The following is a 17,703-nucleotide window of genomic DNA, read 5'->3' on the forward strand; positions in this document are numbered from 1 at the left end:
TATATATATCGTGTATGTATATATATATATATATATATATATGTATATATATGTATATGTATATGTATGTATGTATGTATATATATATATATATATATATATATATATATATATATATATATATATATATATATACCCACCCTATTTTTCGGAGTATAAGTCGCACCGGAGTATAAGTCGCACCTGCCGAAAATGCATAATACAGAAGGAAAAAAACATATATAAATCGCACTGGAGCCCGGCCAAACTATGAAAAAAAACTGCGACTTATAGTCCGAAAAATACGGTAGCTAGTGCTCGTCCTCCAGGGATAATGATATTTGTAAGAAAGATAGCTTATTTGCTGCCAAGGAGGCAAGAACTTCTGATTTGTAAAAAACAAACAGTTAAATTAATTCCATTCACATGTATTAACTTAATGGGGAATTTGTGCAAAAGTGTAACTTAAATGCCCCAAAATAAAGGAGCTGGTCCCTCGGTGAGGTGGCTCGCTGCAGTCAGCCAAGTTTTACAACTGTCTGCATGACTTTATTTACAATAAATACATCAAATATTGACGTTAACTAATTGATTTTATAATCGTCCGTGTCTGATATGTGATGCATTTAAAAATGAATTATTTCCCCCACCTCTAGTAGGGAAATAATATATGCAAGAGAAATGTCAAGTGTGGTGTGAGAAAGCGTTAAATTGCGTGACTATCACGCTCAAAGCGTGAGGCTTGGCAGCCCTGCAGTTATTACCTTATTTTCTGGACCATAGGGCGCACTGGATTATAAGGCGCACTGCCGATGAGCAGGTCGAGTCAGGTCTATTTTCATACAAAAGGTGCACCGGAATATAGGGCGCATTAAAGGAGTCATATTTTATTATTTTTTCTAAATGTCAAACACTTCCTTGTGGTCTACATAACATGTAATGGTGGTTCTTTGGTCAAAATGTTGCATAGATTATGTTTTACAGACCATTTTAAAGCCGCTTTCTGACAGTCGCTTCAAGATGCGCCGTTTTGTGGGCGGTCTTATTTACGTGGCTCACCTTCGGCAGCGTCTTCTCCCCGTCATCTTTGTTGTAGCGGTTTAGCGTGCAAGGACGGGAGTGGAAGAAGTGTCAAAAGATGGAGCTAACTGTTTTAATGACATTCAGACTTTACTTAAATCAATAACGGAGCACCATTTCCTCATTCGTGGCTCACCAGTGCAACAACAACAATGTGTCCCGTGAAAAACCGTCCGACCGGAACTCTCTAATAACTAAAGTTCCTTGGGTGAATAATGTAAACTCACTATACCGGTATGTTTTAGCGCTTCCAGGGCGAGTTTACTGACAGATGTAAGTAAGAACTTTACACTACTTCGTATTAGAAATGGCAAAATAGAGAAAAAGAAGAAGCTTATCAACTACGGCGTCGACAAAGGCAGACTCGTACAAATTTTCAGGACTCATGCAGATCCCAAATACAGATCAGCAGGTACCAGAAGGTAAGAAAAGCTGCTTTTGCATAATATTGCGAAACAAAACACCAGATAATGTCTTACCTTATACACACACCATAATAATATTCGTATGTTGAAGCACAGTACAATCCATCAAGCGGTGCAGCTTCATAGCTTACCAAAGTCGTACTAAAACATTTTGATAGATTTTTGAGCGCCGTGTGTAATGTTCTATATTTTCAATGGAACATATGTTGGTGTTGTTTACTTGAGTCATATTGCAGTCCACACATATCTCTTATGTGTGACTGCCATCTACTGGTCACACTCATCATTTCACCATGTACCAAATAAAATAGCTTCGAGGTCGGTAAGCACAACCAAAATGATTCCGTACATTAGGCACACCGGGTTATAAGGCGCACTGTCGAGTTTTGAGAAGGGAAAAAAAAGAATTTTAAGTGCGCCTTATAGTCTGGAAAATACGGTTGGTTGGATAAGTTACAGTGTGTAGTCTATGTAAAGAGTACACATTGGCGCTTCATGGAGACACACTGTCGGAGACAAACACAGTTAGCATTAAAGCTAGCACACACAACAATTGATTGATTGATTGAGACTTTTATTAGTAGATTGCACAGTACAGTACATATTCCGTACAATTGACCACTGAATGGTAACACCCGAATACGTTTTTCAACTTGTTTAAGTCGAGGTCCACTTAAAAAAGGGTGTGTTCCAGCACTAGGGAATCGTAAAATAACTTTTAAAACTGTTTAAGTTCCAGCATCAAACACACATTTATTTGAATATCATTGCTAAAAAAATACAATAGAATGTGTTCTTTTTCATTATTGACACTCGTATTGGCTTTAAGAGAGATTGTTGGTGAACACGTGGCCACAAGCTAACTTTGGACCCTCACACTTATTTGTCAGTTTGTAGCCTAAACGGGTAGCGGAGTCATGCAAGCAAAGTGTGAAAAGTGGATGCTGCTTGAGACAAAAATGTGTTCAACACTCCGTTTGTTGTCCTTTTGGCAGTTGCCATCTTTGAAAGTTGGTTTATACATCCCCACGTACGCTTACTCATTGCTGTGGTTTATTTACGTATGTTTTGTTCTAGGCCGAGGTGTTTATTAAAAAGCGTGACATCCTGCTTGAACTTGCTTTAGCAGCTGGTTGGGATCCAGCTTGAGTGTTCTACTGTCTTTTACGGCTTGGATTTTGATGAGTTTTACAATGAATTTGTCATCTTTATGAGTCTAAGAGCTGTTCTGTGTTCATAGCGTAAATGGAGTTATTCTATGGCCAGAAATACTTATAAACGGCAGTTTTTATGTGTGTTTGATCTTTTTTCTGTTCAAATTTGTATCATTACCAAAATTGTACTTTCTTTTTTTTTTTTTTTTTTCATGCATCACCGAGCGTCCAATCAGATTGTGATGTCATCTTTTATTCCACTCACAGCCACTAGGGCAGGGGTCGGAAACCCAAAATGTTGAAATAGCCATATTGGACCAAAAATGCAAAAAAAAAAAAATCTGTCCTTATATAAGTGTTATAATGAAGGCAACACATGATGTACGTGTCTATATTCGCCTACTATCAAAGGCTGACGCAAATCTTCGTTGACAGAAATGTTGTATTTTAATTTTTATTCTACACATTTTTTCAACATTAGAAATCATTAGTAAAATGGAGGCTTCTCACAGGATGAGTTAACTCCTGGAAATTAATGGCCAAAGGTACAGATGTGTGCGTCCAAGTTTAAGGAGACGGCAAGCTGTCTTCTTCTAATGGATTTATTACAATCTTTGCAAGATAGGTAACGTTTGCTTTGGTCTGGAACAACATGGCACATAAACAACTATGAGAAATGCAGCCAATATTACATACAGATAATGTGTCATGAGACATGCAAATATAAATTGAATACACAGAGGACATGAGTAAAGGAAATTAAATGAGATCAAATATACCTACAAACGAGGCATAATGATGCAATATGTACATACAGCGAGCCTAAATAGCATGGTAGCATCAGTTAGCTTGCAGTCATGGATTAATATGCCTGATAAGCACACCAGCAAATCAATAAAATCAACAAAGCTCACCTTTGTGCATTCACGCACAGCATAAACCGTTTGGTGGACAACACGAGACAAAGGAGTGGCATAAAACCCATCTTTCTGTGGCAGCGTCGGAGAAAGTTGTACATGTAAACAAGGATCGCTGAAATTAGTAGGACAAAACGGTGCTTGCCAAATACTCTCATCAGTGTTTAACATAAACAGTGGGATTTCTAACAATTAGGAAGGTTTGTGTCATGTTTGTCATCCTACAGAAAATATATCAAAACCAAAAAAATGTTTTTTTTCTTTATCTTTTTCCATTTTCACACATCTCTGGAAGAGGTCCAGGGAGCCACTAGGGCGGCGCTAAAGAGCCGCTTTAGGGGAATCGATTTCATTGCTATGATAAGCTGTTATTATTGATCAAATGAAATGTATATTATATTTATTTTTTTATTTTCTTATTTATTCATATGTACTGTATTAGTGTTTTTTTTAATTGTTTTATTTACTTCTGATACTTTCTTCTAGGCGTCGTCTCATCTCTCAGCGCTCGTCACTGGAAACCTTAGAGGACATTGAGGAGAACGCACCTCTGCGCAGGTCGGACACACTTTTCTTTGACAACAATCACATCTGTTTGTTAATAAAATAAACAACATATTTTTTGTTTTTTAGGTGCCGAACCCTGTCAGGTTCCCCTCGACCAAAAGGCTTCATGAAGATCCACTTCATTAAGAACATGCGGCAACACGACATGCGTAACGGAAGGTATGAGGGCAAACATGTTGATCTCACTTTACAAGCCTTAGTGTGGTGAGTCCATAGTGATGTTGGAGTGAAATTATTCAGCACAGCTTTTGCCTTTTGATTCTCTGGCATTTTTCACAAGAACTTGTGATCACTGCATGAAATCCCGTCACTGAGACATATGACACTATTAGCACGCGCACAAATTGACACTAAAGTCTTTTATTTACAAAACCCAAAAACAGTGAAGTTGGCACTTTGTGTAATTGGTAAATAAAAACCGAATACAATGATTTGCAAATCCTTTTCAACTTATATTCAATTGAATAGACTGCAAAGACAAGATATTTAATGTTCCAACTGAGAAACTAAATTACCTTTCAGCATTAATGGTGCCTTCACAGATGTGTAAGTTACCCATGCCTTGGGCACTAATACACCCCCATACCATCACAGATGCTGGCTTTTCAACTTTGCACCTATAACAATCCGGATGGTTCTTTTCCTCTTTGTTCCGGAGGACACGACGTCCACAGTTTCCAAAAACAATTTGAAATGTGGACTCGTCAGACCACAGAACACTTTTACACCTTGCATCAGTCCATCTTAGATGAGCTCAGGCCAAGCTAAGCCGGCGGCGTTTCCGGGTGTTGTTGATAAATGGCTTTGGCTTTGCATAGTAGAGTTTTAACTTGCACTTACAGATGTAGCAACGAACTGTAGTTACTGACAGTGGTTTTTTGAAGTGTTCCTGAGCCCATGTGGTGATATCCTTTACACACTGATGTCGCTTTTTGATGCCGTACCGCCTGAAGGATCCAAGATCACGGGCTTTTAATGTTACGAGCGGTAATTTCTCCAGATTCTCTGAACCTTTCGATGATATTACGGACCGTAGATGTGAAGTGAAGTGAAGTGAATTATATTTATATAGCGCTTTTCTCTAGTGACTCAAAGCGCTTTACATAGTAAAACCCAATATCTAAGTTACATTTAAACCAGTGTGGGTGGCACTTGGAGCAGGTGGGTAAAGTGTCTTGCCCAAGGACACAACGGCAGTGACTAGGATGGCGGAAGCGAGGATTGAACCTGCAACCCTCAAGTTGCTGGCACGGCCGCTCTACCAACCGAGCTATACCGCTCGATGGTGATATCCCTAAATTCCTTGCAATAGCTCGTTGAGAAATGTTGTTCTTAAACTGTTCGACAATTTGCTCACGCATTTGTTCACAAAGTGGTGACTCTCGCCCCATCCCTTGTTTGTGAATGACTGAGCATTTCATGGAAGCTGCTTTTATACCCAATCATGGCACCCACCTGTTCCCAATTAGCCTGTTCACCTGTGGGATGCTCCAAATAAGTGTTTGATGAGCATTCCTCAATTTTCTCAGTCTTTTTCGCCACTTGTGCCAGCTTTTTTGAAACGTGTTGCAGGCATGAAAACGTTCAGTATCTCGTCTTTGCAGTCTATTCAATTGAATATAAGTTGAAAAGGATTTGCAAATCATTGTATTCTGTTTTTATTTACGATTTACACAACGTGCCAACTTCACTGGTTTTGGGGTTTGTATTTATGAAAACTTTATTTACTTTAGAATTGTATATTTTTTGTTTTTTTAATTTAAAAATACATATATTTTTTCATATTATCTGGTGTTATTTAAGAGTGGCAAGTTTCCACTCTGCAGTTTAATTGACCGTCTAATATTCAGTGTGTATTTACATTACACAGCTGATGAGTGAGATGGCCGCTTTCGTGTGGGTGGCACCCTTGCCGCTTCGCCTCAGTAACTTTTCAGGTCAAGTGGTGAGATCCGCTTTTTAAGGAAAGACTTTTTGAAGTGTTGATTCAAAAAGTTCAAGTCACTTTTGTCCTGTGCTTTGGACTTTGGAAAAGCAGTCAGGCAGGATCGTGCTGGTTTGTTTGTGTTAGCGCACAGGACCCATGGCTTGTGCTGCAGCAGAGTTTTAAAGTTAATTTTTAAAATAACATTTAAAAGAGTAGACCAAGACTTTAAATGTATTTTTACACGGAAAAATGTATTAAATAGCAAAAATATAGTTTCCCACTCTTATATTTTGTTGTACTGTATTTGTACTTAGTGGTTAAACTGCGAACATAATTACTAATCATATTATTTGCTCTAAAGTCAAGAAAAAAAACACATAATTATTGCAAATGTGATGCTTAAAATTACAGGAAATATACAGTACAGGCAAAAAGTTTGGACACACCTTCTCCTTTTAATGCATTTTCTTCATTTTCATGACTATTTACATCGTAGATTGTCACTGAAGGCATCACAACTATGACACCTGTGAAGTGAAAACCATTTCAGGTGACTACCTCTTGAAGCTCATTGAGAGAATGCCAGGAGTGTGCAAAGCAGTAATCAGAGCAAAGGGTGGCTATTGTGAAGAAACTAGAATATAGAACATGTTTTCAGTTATTTCACCTTTTTTTTTTTTTAATTCCTTAACTCCACATGTGTTCATTCATAGTTTTGATGCCTTCAGTGACAATCTACAATGTAAATAGTCATGAAAATAAAGAAAACCCATTGAATGAGAAGGTGTGTCCAAACCTTTGGCCTGTACTGTATAATTAATTATAATAGTCTTATTTTTTGGTTGGTAGTATTTAATTTATGGAATGTCCAAGTAGGATTTATTTTACATGTATGTTTTGTGCATCTTAACTCCTAAAAGAGTACAAAAATGATTAATAATTATTGAATGAGAATTTTTGATAATTATGTGCCCCCACATAAATTGGATTTGTTTTCCAGCTCTTTAAGCTGTTTTTTCCCCATAAAAGTTTGGGAAATTTCTTAACACACAATTTGGAGTGTACTTTGTCACAATTTTTTTTTATCCGCAAGAAGAAAGATTTTGAAACAAAAATATCATAGATGTGGTTTCAACATTTTAATATGATAATTTAAATAAAATAAATTTTTTATACATTTCCTACAGGGGGGGTACTTAAGGCAACCACATTATTTTAGTTTTCTTTTCTTTTTTCATTTATTTGTGATTTTCATTTTGACATTACATATATTCGAGGGTTTTGTGGCGCAATGCCATTATTTTAGTTGTTTTACTATGCATTTTAAAAAAAAATTCTCTCAAAAAGTTAGTTTTCCACCAAAAAAATTATTAAAAAAAAAAAAAAAAAAAAAATCTACTCTTTCGAGTGTGAAGCTTCTCTAGCAGCTGCCATATATTAAAACCATGATCTTGTTTTTTTAAAGGGGAACTGCACTTTTTCGGGAATGTTGTTCATCATTCACAATCTCAATGTAAGACAAGAACACATGTTTTTATTTTTTTTAATGCATTCTAACTCGTAAATAAACGTTAGCAAAAGTCAGCCACAATGGACCCAATGTGAGTCGCTCTATTCTGCCTATAAGCCACTCCGAAAATCATCCAAAAACCTCCATCATGGTTTTATGTATACAAACTCTAAGTGTGCTGTGTATGCAATGTAGTAACATTCATAATAACATGTAATATTTACGCGTATTAATTTCATAGGCGCATCACAACGTTCACTTTTTCCTTCAACAACACTGACTACTACTCAAGCAGACTTCATGAGAGACAACAAACATAAAAAAATATAGAGATGTCCGATAATATCGGCCGATAAATGCTTTAAAATGTAATATCGGAAATTATCGGTATCAGTTTTTTTATTACCGGTATAATTTTTTTTTAAATTATTATTAAATCAACATAAAAACCACAAGATACACTTACAATTAGTGCACCAACCCAAAAAACCTCCCTCCCCCATTTACACTCATTCACACAAAAGGGTTGTTTCTTTCTGTTATTAATATTCTTGTTCCTACATTATATATCAATATATATCAATAGAGTCTGCAAGGGATACAGTCCGTAAGCACACATGATTGTGCGTGCTGCTGGTCCACTAATAGTACTAACCCTTAACAGTTAATTTTACTCATTTTCATTAATTACTAGTTTCTATGTAACTGTTTTTATATTGTTTTATGTTCTTTTTTATTCAAGAAAATGTTTTTAATTTATTTATCTTATTTTATTTTATAAATTAAAAAAAAAAGGACTTTACCTTCACCATACCTGGTTGTCCAAATTAGGCATAATAATGTGTTAATTCCACGACTGTATATATAGGTATCGGTGATATCGGTATCGGTATTTAAGAGTTGGGGAATATCGCATATCGGCAAAAAAGCCATTATCAGACATCCTTAATAAAATAAGCACGTACAGTACAATGTCTGCTCTCACTGCGATGCAGACCGTTGGGATGTTCATATCTTCAGATGAAGAATTAATCATAATTCACACAAAAGGTTAAAAACAAGGTGGTGCCAACGAGCGTCTTTTCGTGTCTTTCTCGCCATCTCCGGTCTAAGTTGGCTGTCTAAATTGACCTACTTCTGGGTTTATGGCCACACCCTTCTCCTATCCAGGTGAGAAACATGACTTTTAATCTAAAATGAACTTTTCACCACCTCAGCAGTCCCCCCCAGCTCATGATGTCAAGAAAAGCAACATAAGCTAAAAGCGGGTCCTTACAATAACAGTATCACTCATTCAACTTGCTTAATATTCAGGTCACGAAATGTTAAAGGAGTATTGTTGGCGCTTTTGGGTGTTTTTAAAAGGGTTTTATGGCAGCAATGACGTCACAAATTACATTAGCTCATTTGTTTGTCGACTTTACTAGCGTTTATAAATGAGTTAAAAAAAAAAAAAAAAAAGAGGTGTTTGTCTTACATAAGCATTGTGCATGATAGGAAAAATCCCCCCCCCCCCAAAAATTAAGTTCCCCTCTACGGGGAAAAACAGAAAATGCTGAATGAATTCTTTTATATTCATTTTTTGATTTTTGATTTAGACGAGCTATTGATTAGCTTGTTCTGTTTTTGTAGGATAGTCCTAATCAGTGGCAGAAGATCCTTCTATAGTGTATTTTCTGTGCTGCCCTATCGAGATTGTAGCCAAGCAGGGTACGTATCCTCCAATCCTTCAGCATGACCGTCTGTGCTCCTCTTCTTCCTCCTCCTCTTCATGGCTTCTTCTCTGTGGATGTGCTCTCCTTTTGACGCGCAGGGGTTTTTTTTGTGTTTTTTTTTTTACATTTTAACATCTTAAATTAGTCTTCTCTTGCCCTTTTGTAATGAGTCATTACTGTAGCCTACTTGCTGATTGCTTGTTGCTGCTTTAATTGGCTGCTCTTTGTTCCATGCTGGATTTTAGAGGCTTGGCAGAAAATATTAATACAATAATACCGGTGCTATGATATGTTATCAATTATATTGATGGAGTGGTTGTGGGATGTTAGAAGAAAACCGTCACCACTACATGCTCAGGTATGAAATATTTTTGAAACTTGTTGCATGTTTTTGTGTAATAATTGAATACAAAAATATCTCAAAATATTAAAAAGCATGTATCTCCAAATGTTGTAATTTTATTAATTGCCCAATTATTAATAAATACTTTTTTAATCCAAGGAATTAAAATGATAGGCCATTGAACATTTGGAGATAAATGTTTGGACAAAATTATTATTATAAAATAGATTTTATTTGTATTGCACTTTACGCTGAACAACAAAGTGCTACAGAGTTAAACATTAAAGTATTAAAATAAGGCAGTAAAAAAAAGCTAAATTATTTTTTATAAAGGTAGGTTTTGAGTCATTTTTAAAACACATTTATTATTTATTGAGACTACAGTTGTATGGTAATATTTCAAACTACATTTTTATGGTAATATTACAAAAGAAAATGACATTTATTAAATGGTTATGCTCTGCGAGGAGGTGGCGACTTGTCCACGGTGTACCCCGCCTTCCTCCTGAATGCAGCTAGGATAGGCTCCAGCACCCCCCGCCACCCCGAGAGGGACAAGCGGTAGAAAATGGATGGATGGATGTTAGGAAAAAAATGTTTTTGTTTTTTTAACAGACTACATTTTGATGGTAATATTACAAGAGATTTATTAATGATTTTTTTTAATGTATGCCTAGTTGGGAGATGCATGTTTTTATGGGTTAATAATAATATAGTGACAGAAAATAAATTACTTGTAATTTGCAGACTGCCTTTTTTTTGGTCAAATATTCAATTATTCAGTTCATTTGATTTTTTTATGCTTAGTTTGGAGATAATATGACATTTTGTGTGTTTAAAAAAAAAATCAGACTACATTATTATAGAAATATTACAAGAGAAAACTAAAGGTATTTAATTTTTAAGTATGGCTACTTTGTTAAGTTTATTATTGGTTGATAATTCTATGACAAAATATATATTTTATTTTATTTATTTATTTATTTTTGATTTTTTTTAAGCAGACTACATTTTTATAGTAGGACAAACTTTTTAATTGATGCTTAGTTTGTAGAAGCATGCTTTTCAACACCGTGTTCTCAAACCTTTTTGACTATGTACCACCTCAGAAAAAACTTGGCTCTCCAAGTACCACCATTATGACCAACATTAAAATACAGTAGCGTAGTAGGCCTAAGTATTCATTAAAAACATACCTTTAATATATTTTGCCACTGTAACATTACACACGGTTTGAACAGTAACAGTGTTTGAATATAGGAAATAAAACACTGCTTTAATCAGGGGCGTCACTAAGTTTGAACAGGGGTGGGGCTTAGCCGGGTCCCTATGGTGCAAGTGCGCGAGCAATGGTTAGAGTGCCCGCCCTGAGATCGGTAGGTTGTGAGTTCGGTATGGCCGAGTCATACCAAAGACTATAAAAATTGGACTCATTACCTCCCTGCTTGGCACTCAGCCTCAAGGGTTGGAATTGGGGGTTAAATCACCAAAAATGATTCCCGGGCGCGGCCACCGCTGCTGCTCACTGCTCTCCTCACCTTCCAACGGGTGAATGGTCAAATGCAGAGAATAATTTCGCCACACCTAGTGTGTGTGTGTGACAATCATTGGTACTTTGACTTTTTAACTTTAATACATTTTTGCACTTGCAAGATCTTTACGTTCACACCTTTTTGGCACTGTGTTAGAATTACACAACAAACACTGAATACATCTAAATGGTTGAAAGTGGAAGTGTAAAAAAGCTTCAGTCATCCTTAGTAAGCATGAGATGGTCCAAACACATAAGAACAGTGTTGTTATTGCATAGAAAAGCTAGCAGGCAACTTGCAAACCGGGAAACGTTGCACAGATGATAGCAATGTAAAACAACTTGCACAGCACTACAGTTGACTTGAAATCAGAGGAGATTCTGGTGGAAATAAGCGTTCTTGCCTGGAAAACAGGGGCTGGATGTCCACCCAGAGAAACGTTGTCTGTGCACAACCTCTTTGATTCAGAATTGTTGCACTTGCAAGATGTTTATGCTTACAACTTGTTACTGTATTAGAATTACACAGAAAATACTGAAGAAATCGAAATAGTTGAAAATCAGTATTGTTATTTTCCTGTTATTACTGTAATGGTAATTTAAGGCATTTAGACCACAGGTGTCAAACTCAAGGCCCACAGGCCACACCTGGTGTGAGTAATATGGACTATCACAATAACCTGCAATTTATGGTGAAAACGATCAAACTGAATATTAAAAAAAAAACATAGAACTCCACCTTTTTGACAGTCTGTCGGTGCATCCAGTCTTCAGAGCCCTCTAAACACTACTCTAAAATAACATTAAGGTTATTAAACTCCATAAATTAAGTTGAAGTAGCACACCAACACAGCAAAGCTGTAGTCGTGTGATTTGCTTATCATACGGTATGGAAGTTATTTTTCTCTCAACAATATTATAGACATCATTATTGTGAGTTTTGTATTGCAAATCAATCAGATAGTGTTATGATGCGACTTCAGCGTCGGTCGCATAAAGGCGGATAATGATGACATGTCATAAGCGTTGTCATTATTCACCAAAATAGACGGATACAAAATAAATAGATGACAAATTAGCGAAAATTATGTTTCAGGAAGTCATGTCAATCAATGTTGCAGCACTGATGGCCATCACGTTCTTCAGAGCAGACATCGAGGCAAATGTCCCCAAAATTGTAGGAGGAATGTTCTTTCATAATCTTCTCCGTGATTCAGAAAATGTTGACTTTGATTGCAGAGAATCCTTGAAATTGCCAGTACTGAGATGACTAGAATTGAAGCATGACTACTTCCAGGTTTACTTCTGTAAACACTGCAAGACGTGTGACGTCATGACGTCATGTCTGTATTTGGCTAAGTTTGCTTTCGCATTTGAGTCTGAACAAATGTTTTTTGTAATGTGAACGACTACATAAAAAGATCAAATTTGACCAAAAAAAAATGTGAATTGGACATCCTACCCCGCAGTGTTGTGAAGGCACTGAACTAGTCTTCACTCAGTGGCCTAGTGGTTAGAGTGTCCGCCCTGAGATCGGAAGTTCGTGAGTTCAAAACCCGGCCGAGTCATACCAAAGACTATAAAAATGGGACCCATTACCTCCCTGCTTGGCACTCAGCATCAAGGGTTGGAATTGGGGGTTAAATCACCAAAAATGATTCCCGGGCGCAGCACAGCTGCTGCTCACTGCTCCCCTCACCTCCCAGGGGGTGAACAAGGGGATGGGTCAAATTCACAGGACACATTTCACCACACCTAGTGTGTGTGTGACAATCATTGGTACTTTAACTTTAACTTCAACTTTAACTTAATGCTGCTGCGGTCTGGCACCACCTTGCTAAGGTAACAGTGAAAACATGGACTAGATTTTCGGTGTCGTAATACGGGCGTTACTGATGGAACGGATTTGGATTGAATAATATGCAATGACAAAGTGTCTGATGATTTATACCGTATTTTCTGGATTATAAATCCTTTTTTTTTTCTTCTCAAAACTCGACAGTGACTCTTATAACCCGGTGTGCCTAATGTACGGAATCATTCTGGTTTTGCTTACCGACCTCAAACGTATTTTATTTGGTACATGGTGTAATGATAAGTGTGACCAGTAGATGGCAGTCACACATAAGAGATACGTGTAGACTGCAATATGACTCAAGTAAACCACACTGACATGTTATATGTTCCATTGGAAAATAGAGAACATTACACAGAGCGCTCTAAAATCTATCAAAATGTTTTAGTACGACTTTGGTAAGCTATGAAGCTGCACCGCTTGATGGATTGTACTGTGCTTCAACATACGGGTATTATTAAGGTGTGTGTGTATAAGGTAAGACATATTATCTGGCGTTTTGTCTTGCAATATTATGCAAAAGCAACTTTTCTTACCTTCTGGTACCTGCTGATCTGTATTTGGGATCTGCATAAGTCCTGAAAAATTGCGCGCATCCCCCTTTGTAGCCGTCGCTGATAAGCTTCTTCTTTTTCTCTATCTTCTTGTTATGGGACATTCATCCTCCGCTGTTGCCATTACTAATATAAAGTAGTGTAAAGTTCTTACTTATATCTGTCAGTAAACTTGCCATGAAAGCGCTAAAACATACCGGTATAGTGAGTTTACATTATTCACCCAAGGAACTTTAGTTATTAGAGAGTTCCGGTCGGACGGTTTTTCACGGGACACATTTCCGTCATTGTTATTGCACTAGTGAGCCACGGATGAGGCGACGCTGCTCCGTTATTGATTTAAGTAAATTCTGAATGTCATTAAAACAGTTAGCACCATCTTTTGACACTTCTTCCACTCCCGTCCTTGCACGCTACACCGCTACAACAAAGATGACGGGGAGAAGACGCTGCCGAAGTTAGCCGCGTAAATAAGACCACCCACAAAACGGCGCATCCTGAAGCGACTGTCAGAAAGCGGCTTGAAGATGGTCTGTAAAATCAAATCAACTTTATTTATAAAGCACATTTAAAATTTACCACAGGGGTAGCCAAAGTGCTGTACAATGGACAGGTTAAAAGATAAAACGAGTACCGAGCAAACACAACACAACACAAACAGAACACGATAAAAAATAAATAAATAAAAATAGAATAAATAAAAACATAAAAACAGGTTCACAGCAGGTGTATTATGGGGCGCCATTGCAGGATGGATATCACTCAGTGTTAAAAGCCATGGAATAAAAGTATGTTTTTAAGAGAGATTTAAAAACAGGAAGAGAGGAGGCTTGTCTAACACTCAGAGGTAGGTCGTTCCAGAGCTTGGGAGCAGCAACGGCAAAAGCTCTGTCACCTCTAAGCTTCAGCCTTGTGTCAGGGACCGTCAACAGCAGCTGATCGGCTGATCTTAAGGATCGGGTGGGGCAGTAAGGCTGAAGGAGGTCGGAGAGATAGGTTGGCGCGAGGTTGTTTAGACATTTAAAAACAAATAAAAGGAGTTTAAAATTGATTCGATAACGCACAGGGAGCCAGTGAAGGGACGCTAAAATAGGGGTGATGTGCTCACGTCTGCGGGTCTGTGTTAGCAGACGAGCAGCAGAGTTCTGCACGAGCTGCAGGCGGGCGAGGGAGGCCTGGCTAATGCCTACATACAGGGCATTACAGTAGTCAAGACGAGTCGAGATAAAGGCGTGGATTAATTTCTCAAGATCATGTCCTGATGGAAGCGGTTTCACTTTCGCTATTTGGCGTAATTGATAAAAGCTTTTTTGTACGACGCTGCTGATTTGTTTTTCGAATTTAAAATCTGAGTCGAACTTTACCCCCAGGTTTGTGACACAGTCGCTGAGATACGGGGTCAGAGTGCCGAGGTCAACGTTGGGGGAGGGAGAGCGACTTGGACCGAACAACATAACTTCTGTTTTATCTTCATTTAGGCTCAGGAAGTTAGCTGAAAGCCAGACTTTGATGTCGTGCAGGCAGTCAATAAGACGTTGAACCGTGTTATTTTGTGCCATGGGAAAATAAATCTGGCAATCATCGGCGTAAAAATGAAATGCAATACTGTACTTCCTAAAAATAGAACCAAGGGGGAGAAGGTAAAGCGCAAATAAAATTGGAGCAAGGATTGAGCCCTGGGGGACCCCATGTGGTAAAGGAGCTGTGGAAGACATAAAACTGTCTACTTTTACACAAAAACTCCTGTCGGTTAGGTACGACCGGAACCAGTTGAGGGCGGCGCCCTTAATGCCCACACAGTTCTTAAGACGAGTGATTAAGGTGGCGTGGTTGACGGTGTCGAACGCAGCAGACAGATCTAAAGGCACCAGGACAACATATTTACCAGAATCAGTTGACAGGAGGATATCGTTAAAAACTTTTAGAAGCGCTGACTCTGTGCTGTGGAGGGCTTTAAAACCGGACTGGAACAGCTCAGTGATACCATTATCCTCTAAGAAGGGCAACAACTGACTGTAGACAACCTTCTCTAATATTTTGGAAATGTATGGAAGATTAGAGATAGGTCTGAAGTTAGAGAGGAGAGAGGGGTCGAGGCTTGGTTTTTTAAGTAGAGGTCGTACCACTGCATGTTTAAACTCTACTGGAACTATTCCAGAAGAGAGGCTGCTATTGATAATGTTAAGGACACTTGATCCAATAGTAGCAAGTACCTCCTTAAACAGGCAAGGTGGGAGGGCATCTGCAGGAGAACCAGAGGGCTTCATATGACTAACTGTGTCACTTAAAAAAGAAAAGGACACCGGCTCAAACTGATGGAAAACAGAAGAGAAATGCAGAGGAACAGAAGGGTCATATGAAGGCTGAGATAAACAAGCATCAAAACCAACAGATTTGGGAGCATCAATGACAGTGTTAATAGTTTTGGACAGAACTCTGGGGTTGTTACAGTTAGAAGATATAATCTGAGATAGATATATATTCATTTCTGCTTTTACAGTCATCTGAAAAGAAAACAAGCTTTCTTTAAAAATGGCAAAGGACACATGCAGCCTGTCTTTTTTCCATTTTCTCTCTGCTCTTCTACATACGCGCCTGGCAGCCCAAGTGACGTCATTCAACGAGGGCTGAGGCGTGGCTTTAGAGTGGCGGCATTTGAAAGGAGCGATCGTGTCCAGTGTTTGTAAACAAATAGAGTTGAACCCAGAAACCAACTCTTCAGTATTCAGACATACAGAGGCTGCAGAATTATCATCACAAAGAGTCGAAAAAATTGAGGAGAACAGAGCAGGAGACGAAGAATTAAACATGCGAGAGCGTTGGGGCGGAGCGCACAATTTAACCGGACACTGCGTGGGAATATCAAACAAGATCGGCTTATGATCAGAGAACACAGCGTCGCAAATGTCCAAATTAAAAACACACAAACCATACGAGAGCACTAAATCGAGTGTATGCCCGCGTTCATGTGTAGAACCACACACAGACTGTACAAGGTTAAATGAGTCGATTATATTCAGGAAGCTCCTGGAAAGCGGCTCGTCTGGACAGCAGGTGTGAATATTAAAATCACCCACAATAAGGACACGATCATATTTGGGCAGGATTTCAGCCAGAAATTCAGAAAAGTCAGTTATAAAGTATTTGTGGTACTTGGGTGGTCGATAGATGACGGCACACAGGACGACATCAGAAAGACCCAGTTCAAACATACACAGTTCGAAGCTTGAAAAGGAGGATTGCAGGCGGATCTGACGGCATTTAAAGTCATTTTTAAAAACGACTGCTAATCCTCCTCCTTTTCGACCGGACGGCCGTGGGGAATTAAAGTAGGAACACTCCGGAGGCAGAAGTTCATTAAGAGGGGCGGACTCACCGGCTCTCAGCCATGTCTCCGTCACACAGAGGAAGTCCAGTCCGCGGGAAGTGAAGAAATCCTTCAGGATAAACGTTTTGTTTGTCAAAGATCTTGCGTTCACAAGACCGAACCTGGCGGGGGCCAGCACGTCCAAGGCCGCAGTTAATCCGGGTGGGGCCCGACACACAGCCCGCAGGTGGCGGAAATCCACCCCGCGCCTCCGGGGGCGGGGACAGCAGGAGCGACGACGGCAAGCCTCTTCCTCCAAACCAACGATAGGAACCAGCCAGGAGCCGATGGGATCGAGCGAGCGTGGGTGCAGGAGGAGACCGGATACCGCACCATTCCTCCTTCGGGAAGCCACGGGAAGCCGGGCCAGGAGTGCCCTAACTTTCACCAGCTGGCCGCCACGTTTACCGCGGCGCCGGAGACGCTTCCGCCGGGGGAGAGGAGCCAGGGGGCGGGAAAGGAAGGCAGGAATCCGGCCAGGTGAAAAAGCTGACTTGGACGTCGAAAAACCAACGTCGAAGTTGATCATATCAGTGGGAGAGGGGCAAAGATCCAACAGTGTTTGGCGGTCATACACAAGCAGTGAGCTGACAGAGACGAAAATAGACGCAAACAACACAAAAACGAACAGAGCTGACAGCGAGAGACGGCAGGCCAAAGCACATACTGGCGCCATCTTGGTCGGGGCGTAAAACATAATCTATGCAACATTTTGAACAAAGAACCACCATTACATGTTATGTAGACCACAAGGAAGTGTTTGACATTTAGAAAAGAAA

At 39.0% G+C, this 17,703-nt stretch overlaps 1 protein-coding gene across 2 annotated transcripts in view; it reads left to right on the forward strand.

The window, feature by feature from the left end:
- Positions 1 to 17,703, forward strand: part of cables1 (Cdk5 and Abl enzyme substrate 1) — a 57,437-nt gene that overhangs the window by 26,620 nt on the left and 13,114 nt on the right. The window contains exons 2-4 of one of the 2 annotated variants that reach the window (XM_061979258.2): positions 4,042 to 4,113; positions 4,189 to 4,281; positions 9,192 to 9,269. In XM_061979258.2, the coding sequence (XP_061835242.2) occupies positions 4,042 to 4,113; positions 4,189 to 4,281; positions 9,192 to 9,269 (243 nt within the window). The remainder of the gene's footprint in view (positions 1 to 4,041; positions 4,114 to 4,188; positions 4,282 to 9,191; positions 9,270 to 17,703) is intronic. The other variant, XM_061979259.2, reaches the window with a different exon arrangement.

This window comes from Nerophis lumbriciformis, linkage group LG19, assembly GCF_033978685.3.
Source record: "Nerophis lumbriciformis linkage group LG19, RoL_Nlum_v2.1, whole genome shotgun sequence".
Lineage (NCBI taxonomy): Eukaryota > Metazoa > Chordata > Actinopteri > Syngnathiformes > Syngnathidae > Nerophis > Nerophis lumbriciformis.